Raw genomic sequence first — 26,747 nt, forward strand, 5'->3', positions numbered from 1 at the left:
TACAAAACTCTACTACAAAGCTGCAAGTGTAACAAGCTGGCATAAACGTCACAGATAGTTGTTTAACCTGCCTTTGACTGATAGCTAAGTAACCAACACACATATCAGACTACTGTGACTTCTGTATCGTGCAGAAATCTTTGGCACCATACTTACTTTGGAGGAGCAAAAGCTAACCCAGAAAATTTCAGCCTAGCTGATTTATTAGTGCCTTTGATAAATAGCCAGAGGGCCTTCTGAGATCCAATGGCACTTACAGGCTTAATTATATTATTATTATGATAAGTCGCATGACAAGTCATTCCCCATTATTTCCAATAATAACCATTCATATATGTTCGACTTCAAGACGTACCAACTTCAAAGTAGTCCCTGGTCTGATTTTCATGTGAGTTGAGGTCCATATATCTCAAGATTACACAGGCATTCCCTATTTTTGGTGCAAAATTGCAGACGCAAAATTGTGGTAAAATTATGGCAAAATCACACAACTTTGAAGTTGCGGTAGTGTGAAAGGGGCCTTAATGCTGCCACTTTAAAAAAATAAAAGGCAAACCTGCAAACTTTAGCATCACAAATGTTGCATTTTAAAAAATACCCATGTCTTGTATGTTTTGCATGCTAGACCACTAACAACTACAAATACATGCTTTCCAATAATTGGAGGTTAACCCCCTGCATGCTGACAATACGCATATGTCTCACTGGACTGGGCTTTTTTCTGTGGAACCATATATAGTTTGGTCCATATATATTTGGACACAGGCACGATTTTTATACTTTCAGTTCTGTATGCCAAGAGAAAAAAATAAAATAAAACAATCCAAATGAATTTGAAGTTCAGACTTTCAGCTTTAATTCAAGGGGTTGAACATAAATATCAAGTACAAATTTTACGAACTGCAACTATTTTTATATACAGTCCCTGTCATGGTTATGCAGTGATCTTCCTCTGTTTGCTTACCTCCCCTCATGTGTTCTGACTAAGAGGCCAGCCACTTCCACCTGGTGGTTTTTATAACCTCTCCTCTAAGCGTGGCTCCACCCCAGACCCTATCAGGGAACCCTATATTAACCTGTGCACTGCAAGGCAGCGGTGCTGATCAACCATTGTTTATCATTGTGTGTTTGGCTTCCTGTTTCCTGCTTGCCGTTTGTCTCTGTTATCGACCTTGGCGTGTTCCCTACGATTCCTGTCTGCTTGCGACCTTGACCTTTTGCATGTCTCCGACCATCCCTGTCTGCCTGTGACCCTGAACCTTTGGCGTGTACTCTGTTGTTCCTGTCTACTAATTGCCCTGACCTCTGCCGTATCCCCTTACTATCCTTGTTGTTCCAGCCTGCTGCTTCCTTCTCCTGTAGTCTACTGTGAGCGTGAGCTGTGAGACCCTAGGGGCCGTGACTTGAAGCCAGACTGCAGCGAAGTCCATCCTCACCACTGGAGGCTCTGGCGAACACCCGCTGGCTCTTAGACTCCGCGCCCTGGGGAATCTATGCTCTAGCTCCTACTGGGATCTGTGTTAGTGATCCTGTAGACCTGTGTCCTGAATCTCCCTGGGTACAATCCGCAGCAGTCAGTCCTAAGGTCCACTACCTAGCGGTGCACTTCCGACTCCTACGGAGTGCATCTGTCACCTGGTCTCAGGTGACCTGACAGTCCCCTCATTTTCAGGGGCTCAAATGTAATTGGACAAATGAATATAATCATAAATAAAATTTTCATTTTTTATATTTTGTTGAGAATAATTTACTGGCAATGACTGCCTGAAGTCTGGAACCCAGGGACATTACCAAAGACTGGGCTTTCTCCTTTCTGATGCTTTGCCAGGCTCTAACTGCAGCTGTCTTCAGTTGTTCTTTGTGTGTCTTTCTGTCTTTAGTTTTGCCTTCAGCAAGTGAAATGCATGCTCAATTGGATTGAGATCAGGTGATTGACTTGTCCATTGCAGAATATTCCACTTATTTGCCTTCAAAAGCTCTTGGGTTGCTTTTGCAGTGCGTTTTGATCATTGTCCATCTGTACTGTGAAGCGCCGTCCAATCAACATTGCTACATTTGGATGAATCTTGGATGGCAGTATATCTTTAAATACTGCAGAATTCATCCGGCTGCTTCTGTCACATCATCAATAAACACCAATGACCCAAAGATGCTGGTTGCTGGAATTTTTCTAATGTCACGCAAGCGCACTGCCCCAGTGAGAAAACATTCATTCTTTCACATTCGGGCAGAATGGGAGGCAGTTTTTAGGCGCTTTACAGGCCCTATTTATAGCGCTAAAAGGCCTGAAAACTGCATAAGTGGGAAAGGGCTCTTACCATTTACCACCAAATGAAAGCCTAATTTGTCCTTAAAAAACAAGGTATAATCCATCTGGATGTACAAAGTAGTTGTGATGATATTTACTAATGGTTTTACTAACACACGGCAAAGTTGAAAAATTGTGCATTAACATGTTTTACCCTCGGCGCAAAGGGGTAAAATATTCCGGCTGCATTTTCTCTGGTTTCATGAATAATTCTAACCTTTGTTGCATGGTTAATTTAGGGTATGTTTTTTGAGGACTGCTTTATTGAAATACCCAACCTCCTTTCAGTTTCTTAAATATTCCCCAGGATTTGTTGTCACTTACTATAATCTCCATCCTCCTCTATACCCGTTCAGCATTTTTTAAGCCACTGGCTTTTAGACAACCCAAAAACACAACTGCTTAACAGTTGGCATTCTTTTCTTTAAATGATATACTTTTTTACTCCAAGCCTACATTTTGTGATTGTATTCAGAGTTCATTTTTGTTCAATCAGACCACAGCACTTGGCTCTAAATACTTCTGGCTTATATAAATGTTGTGTTGCAAAATTCAGACTCTGATTTTTCTGATGAGATTGCAGATAAGGTTGCCTTGTGATGACTTCCACAAATATCATATTGGTGCAAACAATGCTGACCACTGAACTGGAGCACCACTACTTCCAAGATAGCTAGACTTTTCACTTGGTTTTATGCTGCTTCTACTTGGTATACCTAACCATTCTGCATGTGGTTCTGTGGAAGAAATTTCTTGGTCACGACTTCAACAATTCTCTCTAAACTCCATTTCTTAAAGAAAATTTGTGAATGGAAATTGCATACATGAAGCATTTACATATCTTTTTAAAGCCAATCATCAGTTTACATCCACTTCCTTCAACATCTGTTTTTAGAAACTGATCATATAGCAAAATGACGGTGGCAAAGTGTTTTTGATATCTTGACCAGACATCATATGACTCTTCATCCGGGGGCAAGAATCGCAGCGATCGTTGTTGCGGTGCGTCAGTCATACACACACCGCAACTCCAATCTAGGTAAAGAGTCTCTGACAGAGACTCTTTACCACATGATCAGCTGTGTCCACTCACACGGCTGTCAAGCGCAAGTAAAGGAGAGCTGATCATCTGGTCCTCTGACAGACGGGGTCTGTGCTGATTGATTATCAGGGCAGCCCCACCCCCCCAGGATGGCCACACTGAACCACAAGGGACGTCCCCAGGACCACCAGGGATGCCACCACCACATATGCTACCCTAGACCACCAGGGATGCCAATCAGTGCCCACAATGGGCATCACTGATGGGCAGGCATTATTGTTTGGCACTGATTGGCATCCGCCAGTACCATCTATTAGTGTACATCAATGCCACCCATCAGTGCCCATCCGTGCCACCTATCAGTGCCCAACTGTGCCACCTACCAGTGCCCATCTGTGCCACCTATCAGTGCCACCTATGTGTATCCATCAGTGCTGCATATCAGTGCCCCATCAGTGCTGTATATTAGCGTCTATCAGTGCCACCTCGTCAGTGCCACCTCACCGGTGCCCATCAGTGCCGCCTTATCAGTGCCCGCCAGTGCAGCCCTATCAGTGAAGAAAAAAACGTACTTATTTACAAAGTTTTGTAACAGAAACAAAAAAAATATTTTTTTCAACATTTTCAGTCTTTTTTTTTGTTTAGCAGAAAAAAAAAATCCCAGGGGTGATCAAATACCACCAAAAGAAAGCTCTATTTGTGGGAACAAATTGATAAAAATTTAGTTTGGGTACAGTGTTCGATGACCGTGCAATTGTCATTCAAAATGCGATAGCGCTGATAGCTGAAAATTAGTCTGGGCAAGAAGGTGTATAAGGGCTCAGTATTGACGTGGTTAAAAAAACTGATGAGAAACTGGTGAGCAGCTGATCAGAAACTGATGTAAACTTCATCCATTTTTTCGTTGAAAAAACGTGAATGAACTGATGAAATGAACATGTGTGAAAGGGGCCCTAATCACAAACACAGAAAAAAAATAGGAAGATCAGGTGTTCTGATTTTACTTTGCCTGCATTTGCTGCATGCTGGACCAGTGACTCAGTGGGGTTGATTTACTAAAACTGCAGAGTGCGAAAACCTGGTGCAGCTGTTCATGGTAGCCAATCACCTTCTAACTTCAGCTTATCTTCTTGGTGTCTGCACTATAGCCGAATGATGGCCACAGCGGGGACCTGAATTTCCGGGAGGCCATTATATGACGGCCTCCCCTTTACACGCGCCCCCTGATCACTGGTCACTGAGACTCGGATGATCACAGATCCGAGTAAGGGGCCGGTCCCGGCCCCTTAGCACGTGATCAGCTGTCAGCCAATGATAACTGATTACATGATGTAAACAAAAGCTCGGTAATCGTTTTTTTTTTCTCACTCTGACAGCGTGAGGAGAAAAAAAAGCCGATCACCGGCTTATGTGCAAGGGACATCGGTCCCGAAGAGGAAGAGGCAATTCTGCCTCATCTGTGCCACCAGTACCCCCTGCCAGTGCCACTGCCCATGAGTGCCACCTATCAATGCCCACAAGTGCCACCTATCAATGCCCACCAGTGGTGCCAAGCAGTGCCACCTAGGAGTGCTGCCTATGGGTGTAACCAACCAGTGCTGATCAGTACCTATTATTGCCCCATCACTGCCACCTATCGGTGCCCATCAGTGCCGCCTCATCAGCGTACATCAATGAAGGAGAAAAATTACCTGTTTGCAAAACTTTATAACAAAATATAAAAAAAATTACATTTTTTTGTTAAAAAAAATTTAAAACGACCAAAGTTTTTAACAAAAAATAAAAACTGCAGAGGTGATCAAATACCACCAAAAGAAAGCTCTATTTGTGGGAAAAAATGCTAAAAATTTGGCCAATTTTCATTTGTGTACAGTGTTGTTTGACTGCGCAATTGTCATTCAAAGTGCATCAGCGCTGAAAACTGGTCTGGACAGGAGGGGGTTTTAAGTGCCCAGTAAGCAAGTGGTTATTCAGTTAAGTTTTGACAATAAAATCTAGAAGCTGATTGGTTTCTGTGCAAATTTGCACCAAATTTTGCACTCTCCAGTTTTAGTAAATCAACCCTGGTGAGCATTAAAGCCAGGCAATTAGCACAGTTGCGTGTTGAAGGCCCAACTCTAGGCTCAAAAAGCACCTCCTATTTATACAGCAGCCCCCTTATTGAGACCTCTCTCCCACCAGCAATATGCTATGCTTTCATTTTTTCCTTACCTTTTTTCTAATGTCTTCTTAGGGAACATGTGACATGCTGGGGGCCTCTTGAGGCTGTTCCAGGAGATGGGCAGTCCTGGATGATTCAGGAAGCCTGATGTTATGACATCAGCTCCACTTTCTGCATCGATGCACTGTGAGTGCACATTGCTGCACTCTGTGGTCAGAGCCATGACACTCTGCACTCACAATCTTTCCTCAGTCTTCTAGGTTGGGTGACCCTGAACATCATTCAATCTGGAAGACTGAGGACCTCTTGCATGGAAGGGGAGGTACTGCGGTACATATTCCAAGAATGAAGAAGGGTATTGCAGCCAGAGCAGCTTTTTTCCAACCTCTCTAGGGGAACATTTTAAAAACATTTAACCCAGAGTTGGGCTTTAAATGTGAAATAGAAGCACATTTAAAAGTTTTATATTTTGTTTGTTAACATACAATCTATAAAGCTATAAATGTATGTAAAACTGTAATGTATAACAGGAAAGAATAAGTCCAATCTGTAGGCCAACAGCAACACATACAGTGGGGTGGACTTACTAAAGCCAAATAGACTGGGCACTTTGAAAGTTTGTTGCACTCATTTTCCCCAGAGGTTAGTAAATACGGCAAAGCTTTACGTTAAAAAAAATACCCAATCAGCAAAAAAATTAAAAAAACAAACAAAAAAAACCCAAACAGCATTCTTGCTTCTTGCACATGATTGGATGATGGAAATCAGCAGAGCTTCACCACATTCACTAAGTTCTGGTGAAAATGAGTGCAACTGCACTTTCAAAGCACCCCGTCTATTTACCTTTAGTAAATCCACCCCACTGTCTTTTACACTTCGTTTTCTCTGCATAGCTCTTACCTTAAGCACAAATGTGTTAATGTTATCCGGCATCTCCAGGCGGCTGCATTTTCTTATTTCATGGATGGCAGAACAATGAACCCGTAATTTTGGTTTGGAACACTGCAGAGGACAGAAAGATGTAGGGCTATAAGAAAATGAAGTATAAAATACAAATACAACACTTTGTTAAACTCTCACCTACAAAACCAAGGACCTGGTATAAACAGAGATGATGAAAACCAATCTGTCATCAAGGTTAATACCTGTCTGAGGCACCTTCAATAGTGATGGCCATGGAGCACCTAACTAAAGGCAAAACATTTTTTTAAAGTTTGGGTAGAGTGGAGAGGGATTAGAACCCCTGTCAGGCTTTTTATGCTACAGTTAGAGAATTAACCCTCTCTATTTGTCCTATTTGCCATTATCACTGATCTTGAAAGAAAACCCCAAATTTTGGGTTGTCACCAGAACAGGAACAGAGGGAAAACCTTTCAAAGGAGACACTTGTTCTGGTGACCCTCGTGACAATCCCTCCAATGAGACACAGATGGCAAGAAGAAAAAACAAACACGGGTTATAACCCTGTCTTACTCTATCCAAAATGAAAAAAAAAAGTTTTGTCGTTAATTCTACTTTAAAGTGATTGAAAACCTCAGACAGAAATAGGAACAAAGTATATCCCTCTAATAGTGTGTACTATTCTCAATTAACAGCACCAAGTGTCATTTCTCTCTGCAGGTTCTTTACTCTGCTATCAGCATGAATCACTTCTGACAAGTTTTCCTGACACCAAGAGAATAATGGTGACAGGGAGGGAGCTCCAGCATATTGACAGCCTCAGCTCTGCTCTTGTGTGCTGTGTGAAGGGGGGGGGGGGGGGGGGTCTCTTCCCTCCAATCAGCTCTCAGAGCTCTCCTCTGACTGTAATTTCAGCTGTCTGCCTCCTTTTTTTTGAACTCTCAGACAAGCTTTATAATTCAGAACTTTGAATGCCTGTAGAGAAGAGAAGACTGCAGATAGACAGGTACATCTTATGTAGGGAGATTTGTTTCATCTCTGTATATCATCTAAGGCTATTCACTTCACCGGGTATATGTAAAGCCCCGTACACACGAGAGAACTTATGTCCGACAGACTTCCGAAGGAGTTCTGCCTGAGTTCCGACAGAGTTCTGACGGACTTTTCGACTGAGCGGACTTGGCCACACACAATCACACTAAACTCCGACGGATTCAAACGTGATGACGTACGACTGGACTCGAATAAGGAAGTTCATAGCCAGTAGCCAATAGCTGCCCTAGCGTCGGTTTTAGTCTGTTGGAATAGCATACACACGAGCGAATTTTTCGGAGGGACCGGGTCCGGCGGAGTTCCGTCGGAAAAATTTGAAGCATGTTCCATATTCTAAAGTCCGTCAGACTTTGGCGAATCAAAAGTCCGTTGCAGCCCACACACGATCGAATAGTCTGACGGAATCATTCCGTCGGACTTTGGATGTTCAAAAGTCCGCTCGTGTGTACGCGGCATAAGGCTTACAACCACATCCACTATATAGTTCCAGGGCATAAAATATCCTTCACGAGTGCTTTTGAACTAGTTTATGAGACCAAGGATGTCAGGGGGAATATTCGAGGATTCTCAGATATTTCAGGTGAAAACACGTTTCCTTTAAAATGTTTCTGTACCTAAGCGACGAAAAAGTTAGCATACTTCTCAGCAGCTCTAACATCCATTGCACAGAGGAGCACAACGACAAAGCAAATTATTATCCCCACAATGTTAATGTTACACTGGATGGTTCAAGTTACACATTAAAAGATTTGAAACAACATTTTTTTTTTATTCATCTAAATGTAGTTTTTACTGGCATTTTCTATCATACAAAATGATGCATGAACGGGAGGTGCAGGTTTGCAAAACGAACATTGACATTTTCCTCATGACTATGCATTCATTTGTATCAATAGTTTAAATCCCAATGGAGGAACCAGGGAAGAGAAACGCCTTAAGGTGGCCATACACCATACACATCTTATTGTACAATCTCTGAGAAATCTCCTTTAGATTTAGGAAACTATGTAAGGCGAAAACACCTATCCATTCAATTTGTATCAAATCAAGCAGGTCCTTGCGCTACATAGTTGATGGCAGACATAGGGGTGGCTATACACACTACAATTTGATTGTACAATCCCTGTACAACCTCCTTTAAATCTACCAAAACTATGTAAAATATAGACAAACCTAAACAATTGATTATAGTTTGTATAATGTATGATCAGCTTGATGGGAGTAGCCCTATGCCTGATGGTTTGTGTACCAGGGTTGTGCATTGCAAGTCAGAGGGGGTTTAGTGCCGGTTCACACCAGCACAATGTGGGAACCAGTGCGATTCCAGTGCGGGTTCCCACATTGCATAGAACTCGCAGACAGTTCACACTGCCCTATGCGAACCGCTGCGGGTGTCAATAGAAAATGAATGCCTCCCCCAGATCGGTTCTCATATCGCACTGCAAACTGTGAATTCAGACAGGAATAGAATGGCATGGTTGTGATTCTGGTGCAGACATAAAAAAAAAAAAAAAAAAAAGGGTCCTGCACGATTTTGGTCCAAATGCGATGCAAATTCAGCTATACAATCTGTATGGTTAAATTTGCATCGCACAGACACCACAAGTGATCTGCAGAGCAGTGCGAATCACATGCAATGTCAGACACTGCGCTGGAGTGAACCGGCCCTTAACCTGGGCTTCTCAAAAGTTAGAGAACAAAAAGAAAATGTTCCTTCTCCTCTGTAGCTCCACCACCCCTGAAATGGATTGCAGACATATCGGATTTTTGTGAGGCATATGTTACATTTTAATAGATCTCTGTATACATTATCTGCGTTTTTCTAAATTACCATGCAATTCCTCAAATGGATATATCACAGCTGAGCACTGGCAATCCACACCTACATTAAATGTATACAGTTCAGCATAAAAACATGTTACTCTATTACAACATCAAAACACAATAATAAATAAATGATACACAATCCCTCCTAACAGAATCTCTGTCTTAAAGTGACACAAAACAATATCCCTATTCTCCAAAAAGAATCCATAAACAACCATTACTTCTGCCGTGACTTTACCGCGATTTTGTCACAACTTCAGGGAATGCCTGTGTAATCTTGAGGTCTATGGACCTCAAGTCGCATCAAAGTCGGACCAAAGTAGTACAGGGATTACTATGAAGTCGGTGCGAATCATGGGGTATGACTCGTCGTGCGACTCTGATGTCAAAAGTTGCAGGAAAAGCTGCACAAGTGTGAAAGGAGCCTTATGTCTCGTACACAAGGGCGGATTTTCCCGTTGGAAAAAAATTTGGATGGTTTTTCCGATGGAGTTCTGCTCAAGCTTGGCTTGCACACACACGGTCACACAAAAGTTCTCGGAACTTTCGACCGCCAAGAATGCGGTGACGTACAACACTATGACGAGCTGAAAGAATTAAGTTCAATGCTTCCGAGCATGCGTCATATTGTTTTCGAGCATGCGTAGGAATTTTTTGCGCATCGGAATTTGTACAGACGATCGGAAAGATCGGAACTTTTTAGGATCTGAACTTTTTCCAACCAAAAAAATAGAGAACCTGCTCTCAATCTTTTGCTGGCTGGAATTCTGCTAGCAAAAGTCTGATGGAGCATACACACGGTCGGAATTTCTGACCAAAAGCTCACATCGGACGTTTGCTGGCAGAATTTCTGTGTATGGGGCTTTATTGTATTTTTCCTCCATGAGCTCCAGAACCCCCCCCCCCCCCACCCCCCAACCTCTGCTTGGTTATATCAAATAGTGCACATTAGGTGCAGTTGAGTGCACTGTTCTATGCACACTAGAAGTCCTTTACACTATTGAAAGCAAGCTAGAGAGGGTGGCTGCCTTCCTACATACAGTAGGACCATGAAGAATGAATGTAGCCACCCTCTAACAGAAAGTCAGGTCACAGCAACAAAAAGAAATACAAAGCTGGTTTATATTTTGTCAATAAATTTAGCAAACAGGTAATATTTCTCCTTCATTGATGTACGCTGATGAGGCTACACTGATGGGCACAGATAGGCTGCACTGATGGGCACTGATGAGTCGACAATGATGGGCAATGATAAGGCGGCACTAATAGGCAGCACTGGTGGGCACTAATAGGCGGCACTGGTGGGCATTGATAGGTGGCATTGAAGGGCACTAATAGGTGGCAATGATGGGCACTAGTAGGTGACACTAATAGGCAGCACTGCTAGGTGGCACTGATGAGGCACCACTGGTGGGCATTGATAGGTGACACTGATTGCTGGTACTGATGTACTGGTGGGCACTGATTGATGGGCACTGACTCGTGGCACTGGCAGGCGGTACTGGTAGGCACATATGAGGCGGCTTCACCTCTTCCTCTTTGGGACCGATGTCCCTTCAACAGAAGAAAATGATTGGATTTTTTTTCTCCTGACACTGTCAGCGTGAGAAAAAAAAAAAAAAACATTTACCAATCTTCTGTTTACATAATATGATCAGCTGTCATTGGCTGACAGCTGATCACGTGCTAAGGGGTCGGGATCGACCCCTTACTCCGATCTGTGATCACCCGAGTCTCATTGACTTGGGTAATCACAGCGTGTGCCCTTCAGGGGGGGGTGGCGAGCATGCAAAGTGGAGGACGTCTATTGACAGCCCCCTGGCAAAGCAGATCCGTGCTGTAGCCGTCATTTGGCTATAGCGCGGATCTGAAGGGGTTAATCCATACTAGACAAAATACAAAACATTTACACGCTACTGCAAAAAATTCTAATTAAAATAGAAGAAAATCACATCATAGACAATGATGTATATTATCTTCCTTGCTCAATGCTTTTCTTGGACATAATCCACTTCTTCAGGAGCATTGTCTATTGTATGCACTATAAGAGATATACAGTAATCATAATTAATAACACAATATAGTTATACCATCCCATTGCAATACAATCCCAAGTTCACCAAGCACACCACCCAGGGGTACCATGTGTATGAGTCTATATGGGGGACACTCAGGGCACCTGCTCCCATACATCCATCACCTCCTCCCCCCATATATGCTATTAATTATGATTATTGTATATTATTATTCGGGATTTATATAGCGTCAACAGTTTGTGCAACGCTTTACAACGTTAGGGTAGAAAGTATAGTTACAATACAATTCAATAGAGGAGGAATCAGAGGGCCCTGCTCATTCGATTTCTACAGAATAAAGTCAAAAACTCCTGCGCTCAAGAGATAGCCGTGCGGTAGATGGGAAAGAATGGTATAAGACCATCTTAACTAGTCAAACCACCATGTCAGCTTTGCTGCCACTCATAACATGCCAGGGGAACCGAGAAGACATTCTAAAAAGGAAAAAAGAAAGAGGGCGCACAAGCCTTGCGCATTACCTTTGCAACACTTTAATGTTTAAGGATAAAAATGATGTACTCACAAATGAGTAAAAAGTCAAGCATATAATGTACAGTCCATCAACTGCGTCATTCAGCAAGATCAGCTGGCCAGTTGCAATGGTGGGATGTGTAGTCCAAAAGCCGCTGACGTGTTTCGAGGGTGTCCCCTCTACTTCGGCTCTGAAGAAGAGGGGACACCCAGCTGATCTTGCCTGATGACGCAATTGATGGACTGTACAATATATGCTTAACTTTATACTTGTTTGTGAGTACATCATTTTCATCCTTTATACATTAAAGTGTTGCAAAGGTAATGCTCAAGACTTGTGTCTTTTTTCCTTTTTAGAATGTCATTAGATTTTTATTAGTGCATACAATAGACAATACCGATGACTCCTGAAGAAGTGGATTATGTCCAAGAAATATGTTGAGCAAAGAAGAATCAATATATGATAAGATAACATATGTCAATGCCTATGATGTGATTCTCTTCTATTGTAACTACAAGTATTTTTTTCAGGTGTGCTGGTTCACACAGGGGCAACCTGTCAGACGACTTGTCAGCCTGACAAGTCACGATCCATTCAATCGTTCCACTGAATCACTCTGACTTTGAAAAAGGTTCCTGTACTACTTTGAGGCAACTTCGGAGCGGCTTGCATTGACTTCCATTCATTTGCAAATCGCACTGAGGTCACGCTGTGCGGGGCAGCTTCAGAGTCGGACGACTTTGAAGGCTGCCCCTGTGTGAACAGGAACTAAATGTTTTGTATTTGGTCAATTATGGATTTATTATTATAGAGGATTTATATAGTGCCAACAGTTTGCGCAGTGCTTTAAAATATAGAGGGGGACAGTACAATTACAATATAGTTTAATACAGTAGGAATAGGAGGACCCTGCTCATGAGGCTTACAGTCTAAAGGGAGGGGGTGGAGGTACAAAGGGTGGGGATGATCTGATGGAGGCGACTCGGATAATGTTCTTAAGTGGAGGTGGGGTGGGCTTCCCTAAATAAGTGACTTTTTAGGGATTACATAAAGGCGGACAGGGTAGGGGCTGACGGGACATACTGGGGCAGGAAGCTCCAGAGGATGGGAAAGGCCCTGGAGGAATCCTGGAGGATTCATAAACATAAAGTTTTATTGTAAACGTCGTGCCTCCAAAGTCCCATCTTAGGCTAGTTTATCTTCAATATATTGATACATTTAGGGATGTGGCACCATTTTCACAGTAATTTTAGAGTAAAATGTTAAGAAAATGTTTTTTATGGAAAAAAAAAATGTTTGGCTTAAGTCTCACTTGAAGACACGCACAGACAAGCGAGGAAAGTCAACCAATGTGACCCAACTGCAAGCCCTGGTTGTACTTTCCAGACGAGAGATCATATTTTCACAGCCATCATGACCTGTAGAATAAAGACACTAATTAAAGGCAAATATGCTGTTCACTTTACAAGGGAAGTTGCAAAAGAAGGCAAAGCTCTTCTGAATTCTATCATCCAATCACGTGCAAGTGGAAATGCTGTTTTTTATTTACCTCATATGTCATTAGGTATTCTGTGCAAAGAGTACTTTCTCCACATTCACTAAGCTTTGGGGAAATTCCCCTTCCAAAGTGAACAGCCTATTTGACTATAGTAAATCACCCTCATATTCTAGTCAACTATGTTAATAACAATACAATGAGAACAGGATATTTTTTAACACGTACATGGTACATCAGACACATATGTTGGGGTAACACATTCTTTAATGACCTTGTGATAAATAAAATGGAGGAAATCTGAGTGCTGACTGAAAAAAACAAACCAGCTAATCATACCAGCAGTGTATGGGTTACAAGTAAAGTGCTGCTTTATTTCAAATAAAAACTAAACAGTGCAATTCCATGGCGGCACTGTGTATTTACACATCATGCACATACAGACTGAGGAATAAATGCACGTCTCTGTTTCTGGGCTCACACTAGTCATTTAATATTGACTTACTGGAACAACGGGGTCTTTTTTGGTGAGAAGAGAGCAAAGACCCCACGTGCCAGGAAATCTGATTTGCCCAGTATGATGTATAATGCTCATTGGCTAAATCTGAAGCCACAGACTTCCATCTGTATTCCAGGACAAAAAACAAAACAAAAACGCAACTTTCTAATAGTCCAGAACAAATGTACACCTGCTCCAAAAAAAAAAAAAATCATAGAAAATGTGCTAATTCGGCACATATCTGATAAGTCTATAGGATGGTGACAGCTTGGTGATGTACACAACGAAGGTCTGTCCATAAAAAGTGGAGCAAAGCCACATGTACAGCGCACCTGCATAGCCACTGGTAATGTATACATGGGGGGGGGGGGGGGGGGGTGCTATTGTCAGACTCTCCATCCATTACATTTTTGTGTTTTCCGCTTTGTTTGCAACCAGTAGTGCTGTAGTGCAATTATTCACTACAGCTCCCTTTTCTCAATAATCTAGTTGTCTGGGAACTGTTTTCGTTTATGTCTGTGGCATCCCAATACACAACCACTTTTAGGCTCCAAGCTTTCACACAGCTACAAAAACTGAATGTCCACAAAGGATGCCATCTAACACAGGCTCAGCACACCCTTCTACAATTTGAGCTTTAATGTATTACACAGAACTCACATAAAAGTAAACTAAGTGTACTAACACCCTGATTCAGCTGTGTGTCTGTGTGCAGAATTAAAACTTGAGCTACTGAACTCAGTAAACATGACTTTCTTGTCATAAAGGTTATTCTATAACACACAGAACACACTTATTGTGTAAGCATCCAGCAAAAATATTCCAACACAAGACAGATAAGTATAACTTTGGTGTATGATACTCATAGCCTTATTTTCCCACTTTACAAACGTATACTTCTAATATCATAAAATCTGGAATTTTATTGGTATCCATTTCATACAGTTCTGAATAAAAAAAAAAAATAGCTGAATGGTTACATTTTATTAAACAGAAATTAAAATAATCTTAAAGTGGGTGTAAGGGCAGAAGGTTTTTTATCTTAATGCATTAAGATAAAAAGCCTTCTGTGTGCAGCAGCTGCTCTCTTACCAGAGGTGCATCTCTGTCCAGTGACATCCACGAGTGTCTCAGCCACCCGGGACACTCTCTCCTGATTGGCTGAGACACAGCAGCAGTTCCATTGGATCCCACTGCTGTCCATCAAAGTCAGTTAGCCAATCAGGAGAGAGAGGGGCGGAGTCGAACCGCAGTTCCATGTCTCCATATCTTGTTTGTCCATTTCTGAATGGAGACACAGAGCTGCAGCTCGGCTTGGGTGCCCCCATAGCAAGCTGCTTGTTGTGGGGGCACTCAACAGGAGGGAGGAGCCAGCAGCGCCGGTGGGGGACCCGAGAAGAGGAGGATCTGGGCTGCTCTGTGCAAATCCACTGCAAAGAGCAGGTTAAGTATGACATGTTTGTTATTTTTATAATAAAAAAAATGAGACTTTACAATCACTTTAAACCCTCCTTCTTAGTTGCATGGTTATTTATAACATATAAAGAGATTTTTCTGATATTCATATTGTTATATTAATGGCCTCTATGAGTACCTTCTGGGCTTGTGCAGGTTGGACAAAGGGCTTAGTGATGTGTTTTGCTGAAAAAAAAAATCTACTTCTTGAAAGGAAGACAATGTTGCGTGAGAACACGTATTGCAACATTATCTAATATGATTTTACATGAGATCTTTTCTGTAAACAGTTTTAGGCACCATTTACAAGTATATGTCTTGGGAACGTGTGCATTATCAATGCGATCTCCCTGTGTATTGCTGGGTCTGCTGTGTGCAATGACTTATTTTGGTATGGGGCGTGGCCACCCGATGATGTAATTTGTAGACCACGCCCCTTTTGATGTCACCATCCAGGGAATGATGGGGTGATGACATTACAAGGGGCGTGGCCTCCAAATTACATCATCGGTGGCCCCACCCCATGCCAATATAAGTCATTGCACATGGCGGACCCAGCATTCCACCGGAGATCGTGCCAAGTCAACATCAGAAGAAGAACAGAGGGAGAAGATCCAGCAAAAAAATGAGAAGACCCGGCAAAAGAGCAAGAAGATAGAGGAGAGAGAAGACAGCGCAGAGAGGAGAAGAACCGGAGAGGGGAGAAGGACTGGCAGAGGGAGAAGAGATTGGGCTGCCTTAATAAAATACTTTAAAAACCTGTGTAGTGTGTTTTTTTTTACACTTTTTTTTTCTAGGTGAATGGGTAGGGGTACGATGTACCTCATACTCATTCACCTAGGGTGGGGGGCCGGGATCTGGGCCCCCCCAAGATTCTGCCCGCAGACCCTGACAACCAATGGCATGGATTGTTGGGAAGAGGCCCTTGTTCTCATCAACATGGGGACAAGGTGTTTTGGGGTGGGGGGCACAGAGACCCCCTGCCCCAAAGCACCCACACCCCCATGTTAAGGGCATGTGGCCTGGTATGGTCCAGGGGGAGCACTCACTCGGATAAGGGTCTAGTATGGATCTTGGGGCCCCCCCACACCATTTTTTTAGTGTGGAGGTAGGGCTGGGGAAAAAATCTATTTGGATCTTGAATAGAGTTGAGAGGTCAAATCGATTAAAATTTTCAGCAAATCGCTGACACCGCGCTGGTCCTAAGGAGCTGTGGATGGGAGTTTTTAGGTAAGGCCGCAGCTTCGGCCTAGTCCACGAGGCCAGGCGCCGTGGACTCGCCTAAAAACTAAAAAGACTTCTATTCAAATCAATGGGCTCCCATAGGGAACCATTGATTTTGAATAGAGACAGAGAAACGCAGCTGAACGCTAGTGCGGCTAAAGGCGCATTGGCGCCACTGCAAAACGTGGATAAAATTGCGTTTTTAACACTGCGTTTTTAACACTGCTTTTTGTCCTTCGGTACTAGCTTTACAGCTCATTTTTTAACATGGGAATGAGACCTTAACCTCAGTTAGCTTTTAAGTGGACTTCCACTTTAACCACTTCAGCCCCGGAAGGATTTAACCTCTTCCTGACCAGAGCACTTTTTGCGATTCGGCACTGCGTCGCTTTAACTGACAATTGCACGGTCATGCAATGTTGTACCCAAACAAAATTGATGTCCTTTTTTCCCCACAAATAGAGCTTTCTTTTGGTGGTATTTGATCACCGCTGCGGTTTTTATTTTTTGCACTATAAACAAAAAAAAAGCATACATTTAAAAAAAAAATGCATTATTTTTTACTTTTTGCTATAATAAATATCCCCCAAAAATATATTAAAAAAAACATTTTTTCCCCTCAATTTAGGCCGATACGTATTCTTCGACATATTTTTGGTAAAAAGAATTGCAATAAGCATTTATTGATTGGTTTATAGCGCCTACAAAATAGGGGATAGATTTATGGCAATTATAAAAAAAAATTTTGTACTAGTAATGGCAGTGATCAACAATTTTTATCGTGACTGCGACATTATGGCGGACACATCGGACAATTTTGACACATTTTTGGGACCACTGGCATTAATACAGTGATCAATGCTATAAAACTGCATTGATTACTGTAAAAATGTTACTGACAGAGAAGAGGTTAACCCCTAGGGGCTGGGGAGGGGTTAAGTGTGTACTTGAGAGTGTTCCTAACTGTCTAGAGGACACGACACTGATCGCTGCTCTCGATGAGAGGGAGCAGATGATCAGTGTCATGTCAGTAGGCAGTACGGGGAGATGCTGTGTTTACATCGGCATCTCCACATTCTTCAGCTCCCTGACACGATTGCGGGTATCCCTGCGGACACGGTCACGGGGCTCGCGGGTACGTTACTTTGCTCAGCCGTGCCATTTTGCCGACGTATATCTACAGGAGCCGGTCGGCATGTGGTTAATTTCTGTAATGCAAATAGTTTTTTTCTGAAAACATAGGCTACATAAAGAAATTACGTTTGTTTTTTTCTATTCTACCATTATTTTCTGCACTTTATAAAGAAAAGAAAGTTGTTGAAATGTAGCACTCTATAATATATACTTGTTACTGTTTATGGTACAGCCCAAAGACGATACACCACCAAACTGCACCAAAATTTTAGCTTGCTTGGAAAACTATTTAAACTAACCATTTAAAGCACAGTTCCACTCACTTGCAAGTTTATTAAAAGTCAACAGCTACAAAAAGTGTAGCTGCTGACATTTAATAAACAGACACTCACATGTCCCATGGGACAGCAGGCCGGAATTTTTTTTCCATAACTTTTGAAATAAGACAAGAAGACAAGTGTTTGGATAATAATGGCCGCGGTTGTTTATTATTGGTTTCAAAATGTTGTACATAACTCATCAAAACTCATCCAATAAACTTAAAGCTAGCCCAGTCACTACGGCTCAGGCAGCAACACAAAATCCCCAAAAGGGGCATGTAGTACATATCTCAACCAAACTCATCCAATAAACTTAAAGCTAACCTAGTCACTACGGCTCAGGTAGCACATATTTGAACACTATAATTAAAAGTCTTAATAACTTGTCCCCCTTTGCTGTTATAATTCAGTATTATTATTATTAAATATTTTTTATTTTATTATTATTATTTTTATTTTATTTTTTATTTTATTTTTGCAAAGGTGACTTACCACATAACAACAACCGCGACAGAATAAATTAACATAACCATACAGAATTAAAATACAATTAAATACAAATTTATTTTATAGGGAGTGAGGGAGGGGAGAGAACACCACAGCTTTTCTTCTGAGGCGAATGAGCCCCCTCAGCGGAACCCCCTTTTTGTAACCCCAAGAAAACTGGTTTAAACCAGTTCTTCCCAGGCTTTTCACATGTCATGAAGAGAGGTCACCTGTACCCCTTCTCAAAACATGTGACTAACAGCTGTTTCCCCGCTGGCCACAGGCTCTGCGGGGGAACTTGAAACTGCTGATCCAGTCACTCTCCCATGAGGAAAAGGGGGGGCAAGAAACTGCCCTCTCCCTTTTCCTGTCATGGTCCAGCGATGCGGCCGCCCGAAGCCTTGCTCCTCTCCCCCGCCTCTCTGCGACATTGCAAGTGTGGGCACCCGGCTGTGACAGCTTGCGGCTTCAGAGATGGGTGCGCACTGTGCATGCGAGAGTCATGCTGCACTCTCTTAGTGGCCAGGCAATCTTCTGGGTCCTGTGACGTGTCCCAGAAGATTGCAGAGAGGGAGGGGGGAGGAGGAGGAATTGCCTAGGCGGTGAGGTAATGAGAACAGGAAGTGGGAGCTGGGTACCTGCCAAAACAAGGTACCCACTCCCCCACCCCAAAAAAATTGACATGCCCAATGTGGCATGTAAGGGGGCAAGTGGAAGTTCCACTTTTGGGGGAACACCGCTTTAAACCCTTTTTGTTCTTTTTTGAAATCTCTTGATTGGAAATGTGAGTACCACATAGCCAAACAGCATAAATTAGTGGAAAACGAAAGTAGTATTAAACAGGGCAGGTAACAAAGGATGTACACATGCAGGAGTGATTTGGGGGGTTGAAGATAAGAGGATATGTACTGGGGGGCACTTTGGAAGAAAAGAGGACTTATTCTAGAAGGGGTAGTGGATTTAAACCCCCCCCCCCCTTCCTACTAGTATAAGTCCTCTCCGCCCTCCAAAATGCCCACCCCCAGTACATATCAGACCACCACCCCACCTTCTAGTACAAGTCCTCTCCCATCCCAACATGTCCCCCCAGTACATATCAGCCCCCCACCCCTTTTTCTAGCCAAATCCTCTCCCGTCCCAATGTTCCCCCCAATACATCAGTCCCCCTCCCCACCTTCTAGCACAGGTCCTCTCCCCTCCCAAGGCCAGGCCAGTTACTCAAGCTCAGTGCCAGGAACTGGTTCAGGCACTGGACTCCAGGATTCAACGGGGATTTGCTTGGACACCAGGATTTAGATCAAGTCTTGTGTTAGTATCCAGGATACTTTGTGGCATTTGCATAGTAATGGCTTTCTCTACCATGAAGCCCATCATTCTTTAAGTGCTTCTTTATTGTGCATCTTTTAACCAGCCACACCACATGTTTTCAGAGAGTCCTGTACTTCATCTGAAGTTATTTGTGGGTTTTTCTTTGCACCCTGAACAATTTTCCTGGAAGTTGTGGCTGAAATTTTAGTTGGTCTACCTGACCCTGGTTTGGTTTCAACAGAACCAGAAGTTTTTCACTTCTTGATTAGAGTTTGAACACTGCTGATTGTCATTCTCAATTCCTTGGATATCTTTTTATATCCCTTTCCTGTTTTTTACAGTTCAAATACCTTTTTCTGCAGATCCTTTGACAATGCTTTTGCTTTGCCCATGACTCAGAATCCAGGAACCTCAGTGCAGCACTGGATGAAAGATGCAAGGGTCTGTCAGGAGTCCAGAAACTCGTTGACCTTTTTAATTACAAGCAAACAGATAAAAGGTGAGGATGGCTACCTTTAATAGTCATTCAAACCCCTTTGTGTCAACTTGTGTGCATGTTATCAGGCCAGAATCACCGGGGTATGTAAACTTTTGATCAGGGTCATTTGGGTAGTTTCTGTTGCCATTATGATTTAAAAAGAGTAAACACTGTTCATTGATATTAAATGGCTTCAGTCAAACACTAACCATGAGTGAAAGAAAAGTGTTTGTGTTATCATTCATATTCTCTGAAAAATGGCCAAGAAATCATAAATTCTGTAAACTTATGAGCACAACTGTATAAATAACAGCGATTGCACGATTGTAAGGAATACTTCAGAGGTCTACTAACTTTCCATGTTACTATGAGCATAGGCACAGGTATCCCAACAACCACCCAAAGAAATGTCCACCTCACTCTCTAAACACACCAGCAAGGGGAAATTCCTGGGTGTACAGGTACCATGGCAATGTGCTCTGTCACACATTAGTAAAGCATCACCATCATCTTTGCCCTTCATGATGACTACAATAAAGTGAGACTAAACTCTCTTAATCAACAATAAATATTTTAATCCTTATTCTGCTACCACTAGTGAATAGATAGAAATGTATATTATATTTACTTGCATCAACCTTTATTTTTATATTTTTTTAAACGTTTCTTTGGTTGCTTCCTGGTTTCTGGCCTAGGACAAAGTTAAGTCATACATCCCATGAGTGTTCAATTGTATTTTTTCCATTCATCTGGAGTGGGGTGGGGGGCTTTCTCAGCTAAGCAGGCCATCCTGCCTGCATGCATGAGCTAAGGGCAGATGGATTCCAAGAAGTAAATGTTACATAAAACATCTGTCCTTACTCAAGATTGGTGCAGCAATAAATCCTAGGGGGTGTTTTTTGATTTCCCAACAAAATAAAGCATAAAGACATGGGTGGATGGGTAAGTATGATTGAATATTAAAAATAAATAAAATTGCATTTTCAGTTTGTGGTGCTCAGAAACAGCTTGGTTCCACTTTGAATTCTCCAATGTGACCTACTCCATAGGACAAAAAGTACTCTACCCCCATTTAACTTTTGAAGAGCTTGGTTAGCTATCAGGTAATTGAATCCTGAAAGAGTGCATGTTTCAGGGCCTGCTACATATTGAGCGATGTTAGAGAATAACCGTTCAGACATGCCCTAAATATTAACAGATAGGCCCAGATTTTCAAAAATGCCATAAAGGACAGGCATAAAGTGACAACATTTCTGGGTGGGGCAATACAACTTGTTATCTTCATATCTGTTTGCCTGTAAGGATGAAAATATGAGATTACTAGTTTATTTCATAGAGATTACAATTGGTACAAATGAAGTTAAAGGAAATGAGATTGGCCTAGAAGGGCTCATCGCAGGAACAGGGCTGTGGATGGGAATGCCTCATTTCAGCCAGCAGGTTGTGATTTACTCCCAGAATATCCATGTCAGAAGTTCCAAGCAATGGCAACTATATTATAATGTACTGAAAAAGTCACAATGGCTAAAGTCCCCTACAGATGGAGAATCTGAGGATCTGTCTAGCAATACCTGCTGGCAGAAAGACAAGGATGGCTTCTTATTGCAGAAATTGATATATTGGCCAGACCCGGAGGTTGCATAACTGTGACAAGTGCAGGTATTAGATGATAGCCTACAGGTGTACAGCACTGATGGGGTTAAACAGTGCCTATTAGAGGGTATGGGAGAACAAACCGCTTACAATGCGTCTGTGTATTTTGGTTTTACGCTGCAGGGGAAAAAAAAAAAACAGAAGCGTCTCTTACAAAGCACATTTTTGTCCTTATTAGGAAGTATAAAGCCTTTGGATTAATAGGACAAGGACTGGGAGAAACTCAATGCAGACGTGGGTATTGTCTACATTAAGCAGACAATATAGCAGTGTTTAACTAAATATAATGTCCCATGTCAACAGTATCCTTAAAGCAGATCTTCAGCCATTTTTTCAAATTTCCATCTATTAAGTTCTCTGCCCTTGTTGTTTTAACTATGGATAGTAAAACATTTTTTTTCTGCCAGTAAATACCTTCTACAGCTCACTTCCTGTTTCTTGTCTGGTAACAAACATGCACAGCTCTCTCTCTCACTCTTTGTGAGAGTTTTCCAGGAAATGGGGGGGGGGAGGGGGGGGTCATAAGAGGGCCAATGGGAGCTGCAGAGCTGGAGGTGTGCCTCTGTGTAAATCCAGGAAGTGAAGAGGCTGCAGCTTCAGCTGCCCACAGTTAAAATGGTTGCAGCCAGACTCAGTGGAGGGGGATTTCTGCAGGATATTTGGCAAGTACAGAATCACAGTATATATAAAAGCCTCTTTTACAAGGTATTTCAACTTCACAGTTTACCATTATATCATACAAAGTTGTCCACACTCATGGTGGCTGCTATAATTGGAGAAAGGACAATTCAGAACTCAGCACACATACAAAGATTTTTAAACTACTGTAGCTAACTACCATCATCTAATATTGGTGACCCAAATCTGCTTCTGGCCAACTCCTTGTGTAGCCCAAATGTCGCCTGAACCTGCCAACAGCATTGCAGTTATGAGATGGTAACGTGTATAGATACCTATAAAATATTTTTCTCATTTCTACAGGTAAGCTTGCCATACATGACTGCTGTTGATTCAGCTGAAACTTGTTCCGTGGGTGGCCCTGTCAGCACCGCTCAACTTGACAAAATCGACTTTTGTCAAAGGAGCCAAGTGCCCACCATGTTGGACAAACAGCTCCTGCTTTAGAGCCATGCCAAGACAAGGGAAACCAGGCATATGCCCTAATTAAAATAGATGTAAACCTGGATGGTAATTAGATGACCTTTAGTTTGCTAAAACAATGTGTCATAAACAGCTGCAATGTATTTTTTTCACAAAAATTGCATCCCATTGCTGCTAACTTCCTTATTTCCTTCAGTCTCTTTGTAGCCACTTCCTGTCTACTGTATATGTCCTTGTTTTAAGTCTAGTACACACGGGCCGAATGTCAGGAGAGATAAGCCGGTTCAATAATAAAACGTCCGAGATTCATATGACATACATACATGTGTATGGCAGTCAGTCCGATAGACGTTGGCCATTTTGCCAGCTTCTGTCGGACCAGCATGCTGGAAAACCAGCAGCCAACTGGCTCCCAATCAGTGCTCCCAGTCACTGGCTGAGAGCTGGAGTGTTCTGGTGGGGGGGCCTGTCAGAAAACAATAGCTCAGCGGGGGAGATTGCTGTACCAACGTTAGAACAGCGCCTCTGATCTGAGCTGTCAGTTTCATTAAACACGACGGATTAAACTAAAAAAACCTGATAGTGTGTACTAGGCTTTAGTAGCGGCTGTATGTCATTGCTTAGATCATTCTTCCTGCTGGTGACAACAGTGGAATGTGCCTGTACAATAAGCATAGGCACTGCTGATTACAGCCTCCATTGGAAACACATGTGACAGGGTGACAACACAGGAGTGCAATAGGGAGCCAGCAACAGAGCTTTGCTAGTCAATGGCAAGAATTGCCTCAACAAGGACATTCATTGTAACATTGTCAAGTATTATTTTATTGAAAGCTTAAATCTTAGTGATTAGGTTTATATTATCTTTAAAATATTCCCATACCCACTGGGATAAATTAAAGAAAGCCCCCACCCCCGATATGTGCAATTGCCATCCATTTTGCTTATAGCAAGAAAAACATCAGAAAGTCGGAAGCTTGCAAACTCAAATCATTCCGATGAAGTCCTTCCCAGGACGTAAAGCAGGGTGGTCTGTATGGTGATGTTAGCACGCTAGTGGGGGGGGTTTTAATCACAAACCCATCAGGAGAATGAGCCAAGAGGAAGAATACACTCACCGTCCACTTTATTAGGTACACCTGCTAGTCAGCCAATCGCATGGCAGCAACTCAATACATTTAGGCATCTATATGTGGTAAAGATGACTTGCTGAAGTTCAAATCGTGCATTGCCACCAAAAATGGGGTACTTTTCCACCCGGGAATACCAATGATGGGGCACTATTCCACCTGGGAACACCAATGATGGGGCAATATTCCTCCCGGGAACACCAATGATAGGGCACTATTCCTCCCGGGAACACCAATGATGGGGCACTATTCCTCCCAGGAACACCAATGACGGGGCACAATTCCTCCCGGGAACACCAATGATGGGGCACTATTCCTCACAGGAACACCAATGATGGGGCACTATTCCTCACAGGAACACCAATGATGGGGCACTATTCCTCCCGGGAACACCAATGATGGGGCACTATTCCTCCCAGGAACACCAATGACGGGGCACAATTCCTCCCGGGAACACCAATGATGGCGCACTATTCCTCACAGGAACACCAATGATGGGGCACTATTCCCCTCTCCCTCCCAGGAACACCAATGGGGCACCATTCTCCCCCTCTCAGGAACACCAATGGGGCACTATTCCCCCCCCAGAAGATCAGTGGGGAGCTGACGTTAGAGGAGAGGCGAGGAGGAGAGGCGCTGACATGCCTCATAACATACGGTGGCGCCTTGTAAAAAGGACAGGAGGGAGGATTTATTTAACGGACAGACAGGGAGGAAGGTGTGGACCAACAAATCGATAATGAAAATCGTTGACGATTCGATTATTATTGATAATATTGAATACTTGTTGCAGCCCTACATTGAACCTTAAAGCAGATGGGCTACAGCAGCAGAAGACCACACCAGGTGCCACTCCTGTCAGTTAAAAACAGGAAACTGAGGATACAATACGCACAGGCTCACCAAAATTGGACATTAGAAGATTAGAAAAATGCTGCCTGGTCTGATGAGTCTCGATTTCCGCTGCGACATTCAGATGGTAGGGTCAGAATTTGGCATAAACAATGAAAGCATGGATCCATCCTGCCTTTTATCAAGGGTTCAGGCCGGTGGTGGTGGTGTAATGGTGTGAGGGATATTTTCTTGGCACACTTTGGGCCCCTTAGTACCAACCGAGCATCGTTTAAACGCCATGGCCTACCTATACCCATTGTTGCTGACCATGCCTATCTCTTGATGACTACAGTGTCCCCATCTTCTGATGGCTACTTCCAGCAGAATAATGCACCATGTCACAAAGCTCAAATCATCTCACCACTGTTTTTTTGAACATGACAGGTCACTGTACTCCAGTGGCCTCCACAATCACCAGATCTCAATCCAATAGAGCACCTTTGGGATGTGGTGGAACTGGAGATTCGCATCATGGATGTGTAGCCAACAAATATGCAGCAACTGCATAACGCTATCATGTCAATGTGGACCAAAACCTCTGCGGAATGTTTCCAACACCTTGTTGAATCAATGCCACAGAGAATTAAGGTGGTTCCAAAGGCAAGAGGGGGTCCGACCCGGTACTAGCAAGTTGTACCTAATAAAGTGGTGTAGATGCCAGTTTTTATTCTGACATGTAATGTCTACAACCTATTGCATAGATGGAAGTGAGATTTTGATTGCTGCAATAATTTTGAATTAAATGGAGAGCATTAGATGCCCCCTTCTTTTGCTTTCTAATGAGGAAAAATCATTCTGAAGACACTATGGAGGAATGATCGAGTGCAATAATGGCAAACCTTCACACCCCAGATGTTTTGGAACTACATTTCCTATGATGTTCAACTACACTGAAGAGTGCATGAGCATCATGGGAAATGTAGTTCCAAAATATCTGGGGTGCCAAGGAACCCCATCACTGATCTAGTGGTTAAGAATATTACCGTATATACTCGAGTATAAGCCGAGATTTTCAGCCTCTTTTTTGAGGCTGAAAGTGCCCTTCTCGGCTTATACTCGAGTCATCGCTGTCTGCCCGCTCGATCAGCGTGTCGAGCAGACAGACGGCGGACATACTACAATTTGAAAGCCGCGCCTCCTTCTCCGCCTCCGCCTGTGATAGGCGGAACACTGAATTTCCCAGCAGCCTGTGTTCCGCCTATCACGGACATCGTCTCATCCTCGTCCGTAGTACGAGGATGAGACGATATCGGTGATAGGCGGAACACAGGCTGCTGGGAAATTCAGTGTTCCGCCTATCACAGGCGGAGGCGGAGGCGGGGCTTTTGAATTTTAGAATGGCCGCCGAGGCGATCCTGGCAAGGCACGGGACGGAGGCAAGGCAAGGCACGGCACGGGACGGGACGGAGGCAAGGCACGACACGACACGGGACGGAGGCAAGGAGGCAAGGCACGGCACGGGACGGAGGCAAGGAGGCAAGGCACGGCACGGGGGCAAGGAGGCAAGGCACGGGACGGAGGCTCGGGACACAGGTAGGCTGGACACACACACACACACACACACACACACACACACACAGGACACACACACATGGACACACACACACAGGGATGGATGGATGGAGACACACACACACAGGGATGGATGGATGGATGGAGACACACACACACAGGGATGGATGGATGGATGGAGACACACACACACAGGGATGGATGGATGGAGACACACACA

The 26,747-nt window shown here is 43.1% G+C and overlaps 1 protein-coding gene across 1 annotated transcript in view; it reads right to left on the bottom strand.

The window, feature by feature from the left end:
• Positions 1-26,747, bottom strand: part of SH2B3 (SH2B adaptor protein 3) — a 198,726-nt gene that overhangs the window by 37,839 nt on the left and 134,140 nt on the right. Inside the window, exon 4 of the mRNA XM_077462019.1 lies at positions 6,412-6,513. Coding sequence (XP_077318145.1) covers positions 6,412-6,513 — 102 coding nt within the window. The remainder of the gene's footprint in view (positions 1-6,411; positions 6,514-26,747) is intronic.

This window comes from Lithobates pipiens, unplaced genomic scaffold (assembly GCF_037356315.1).
Source record: "Lithobates pipiens isolate NorthernLeopardFrog02 unplaced genomic scaffold, aLitPip1_a1.2 Scaffold_3, whole genome shotgun sequence".
Taxonomy (NCBI): Eukaryota; Metazoa; Chordata; class Amphibia; order Anura; family Ranidae; genus Lithobates; species Lithobates pipiens.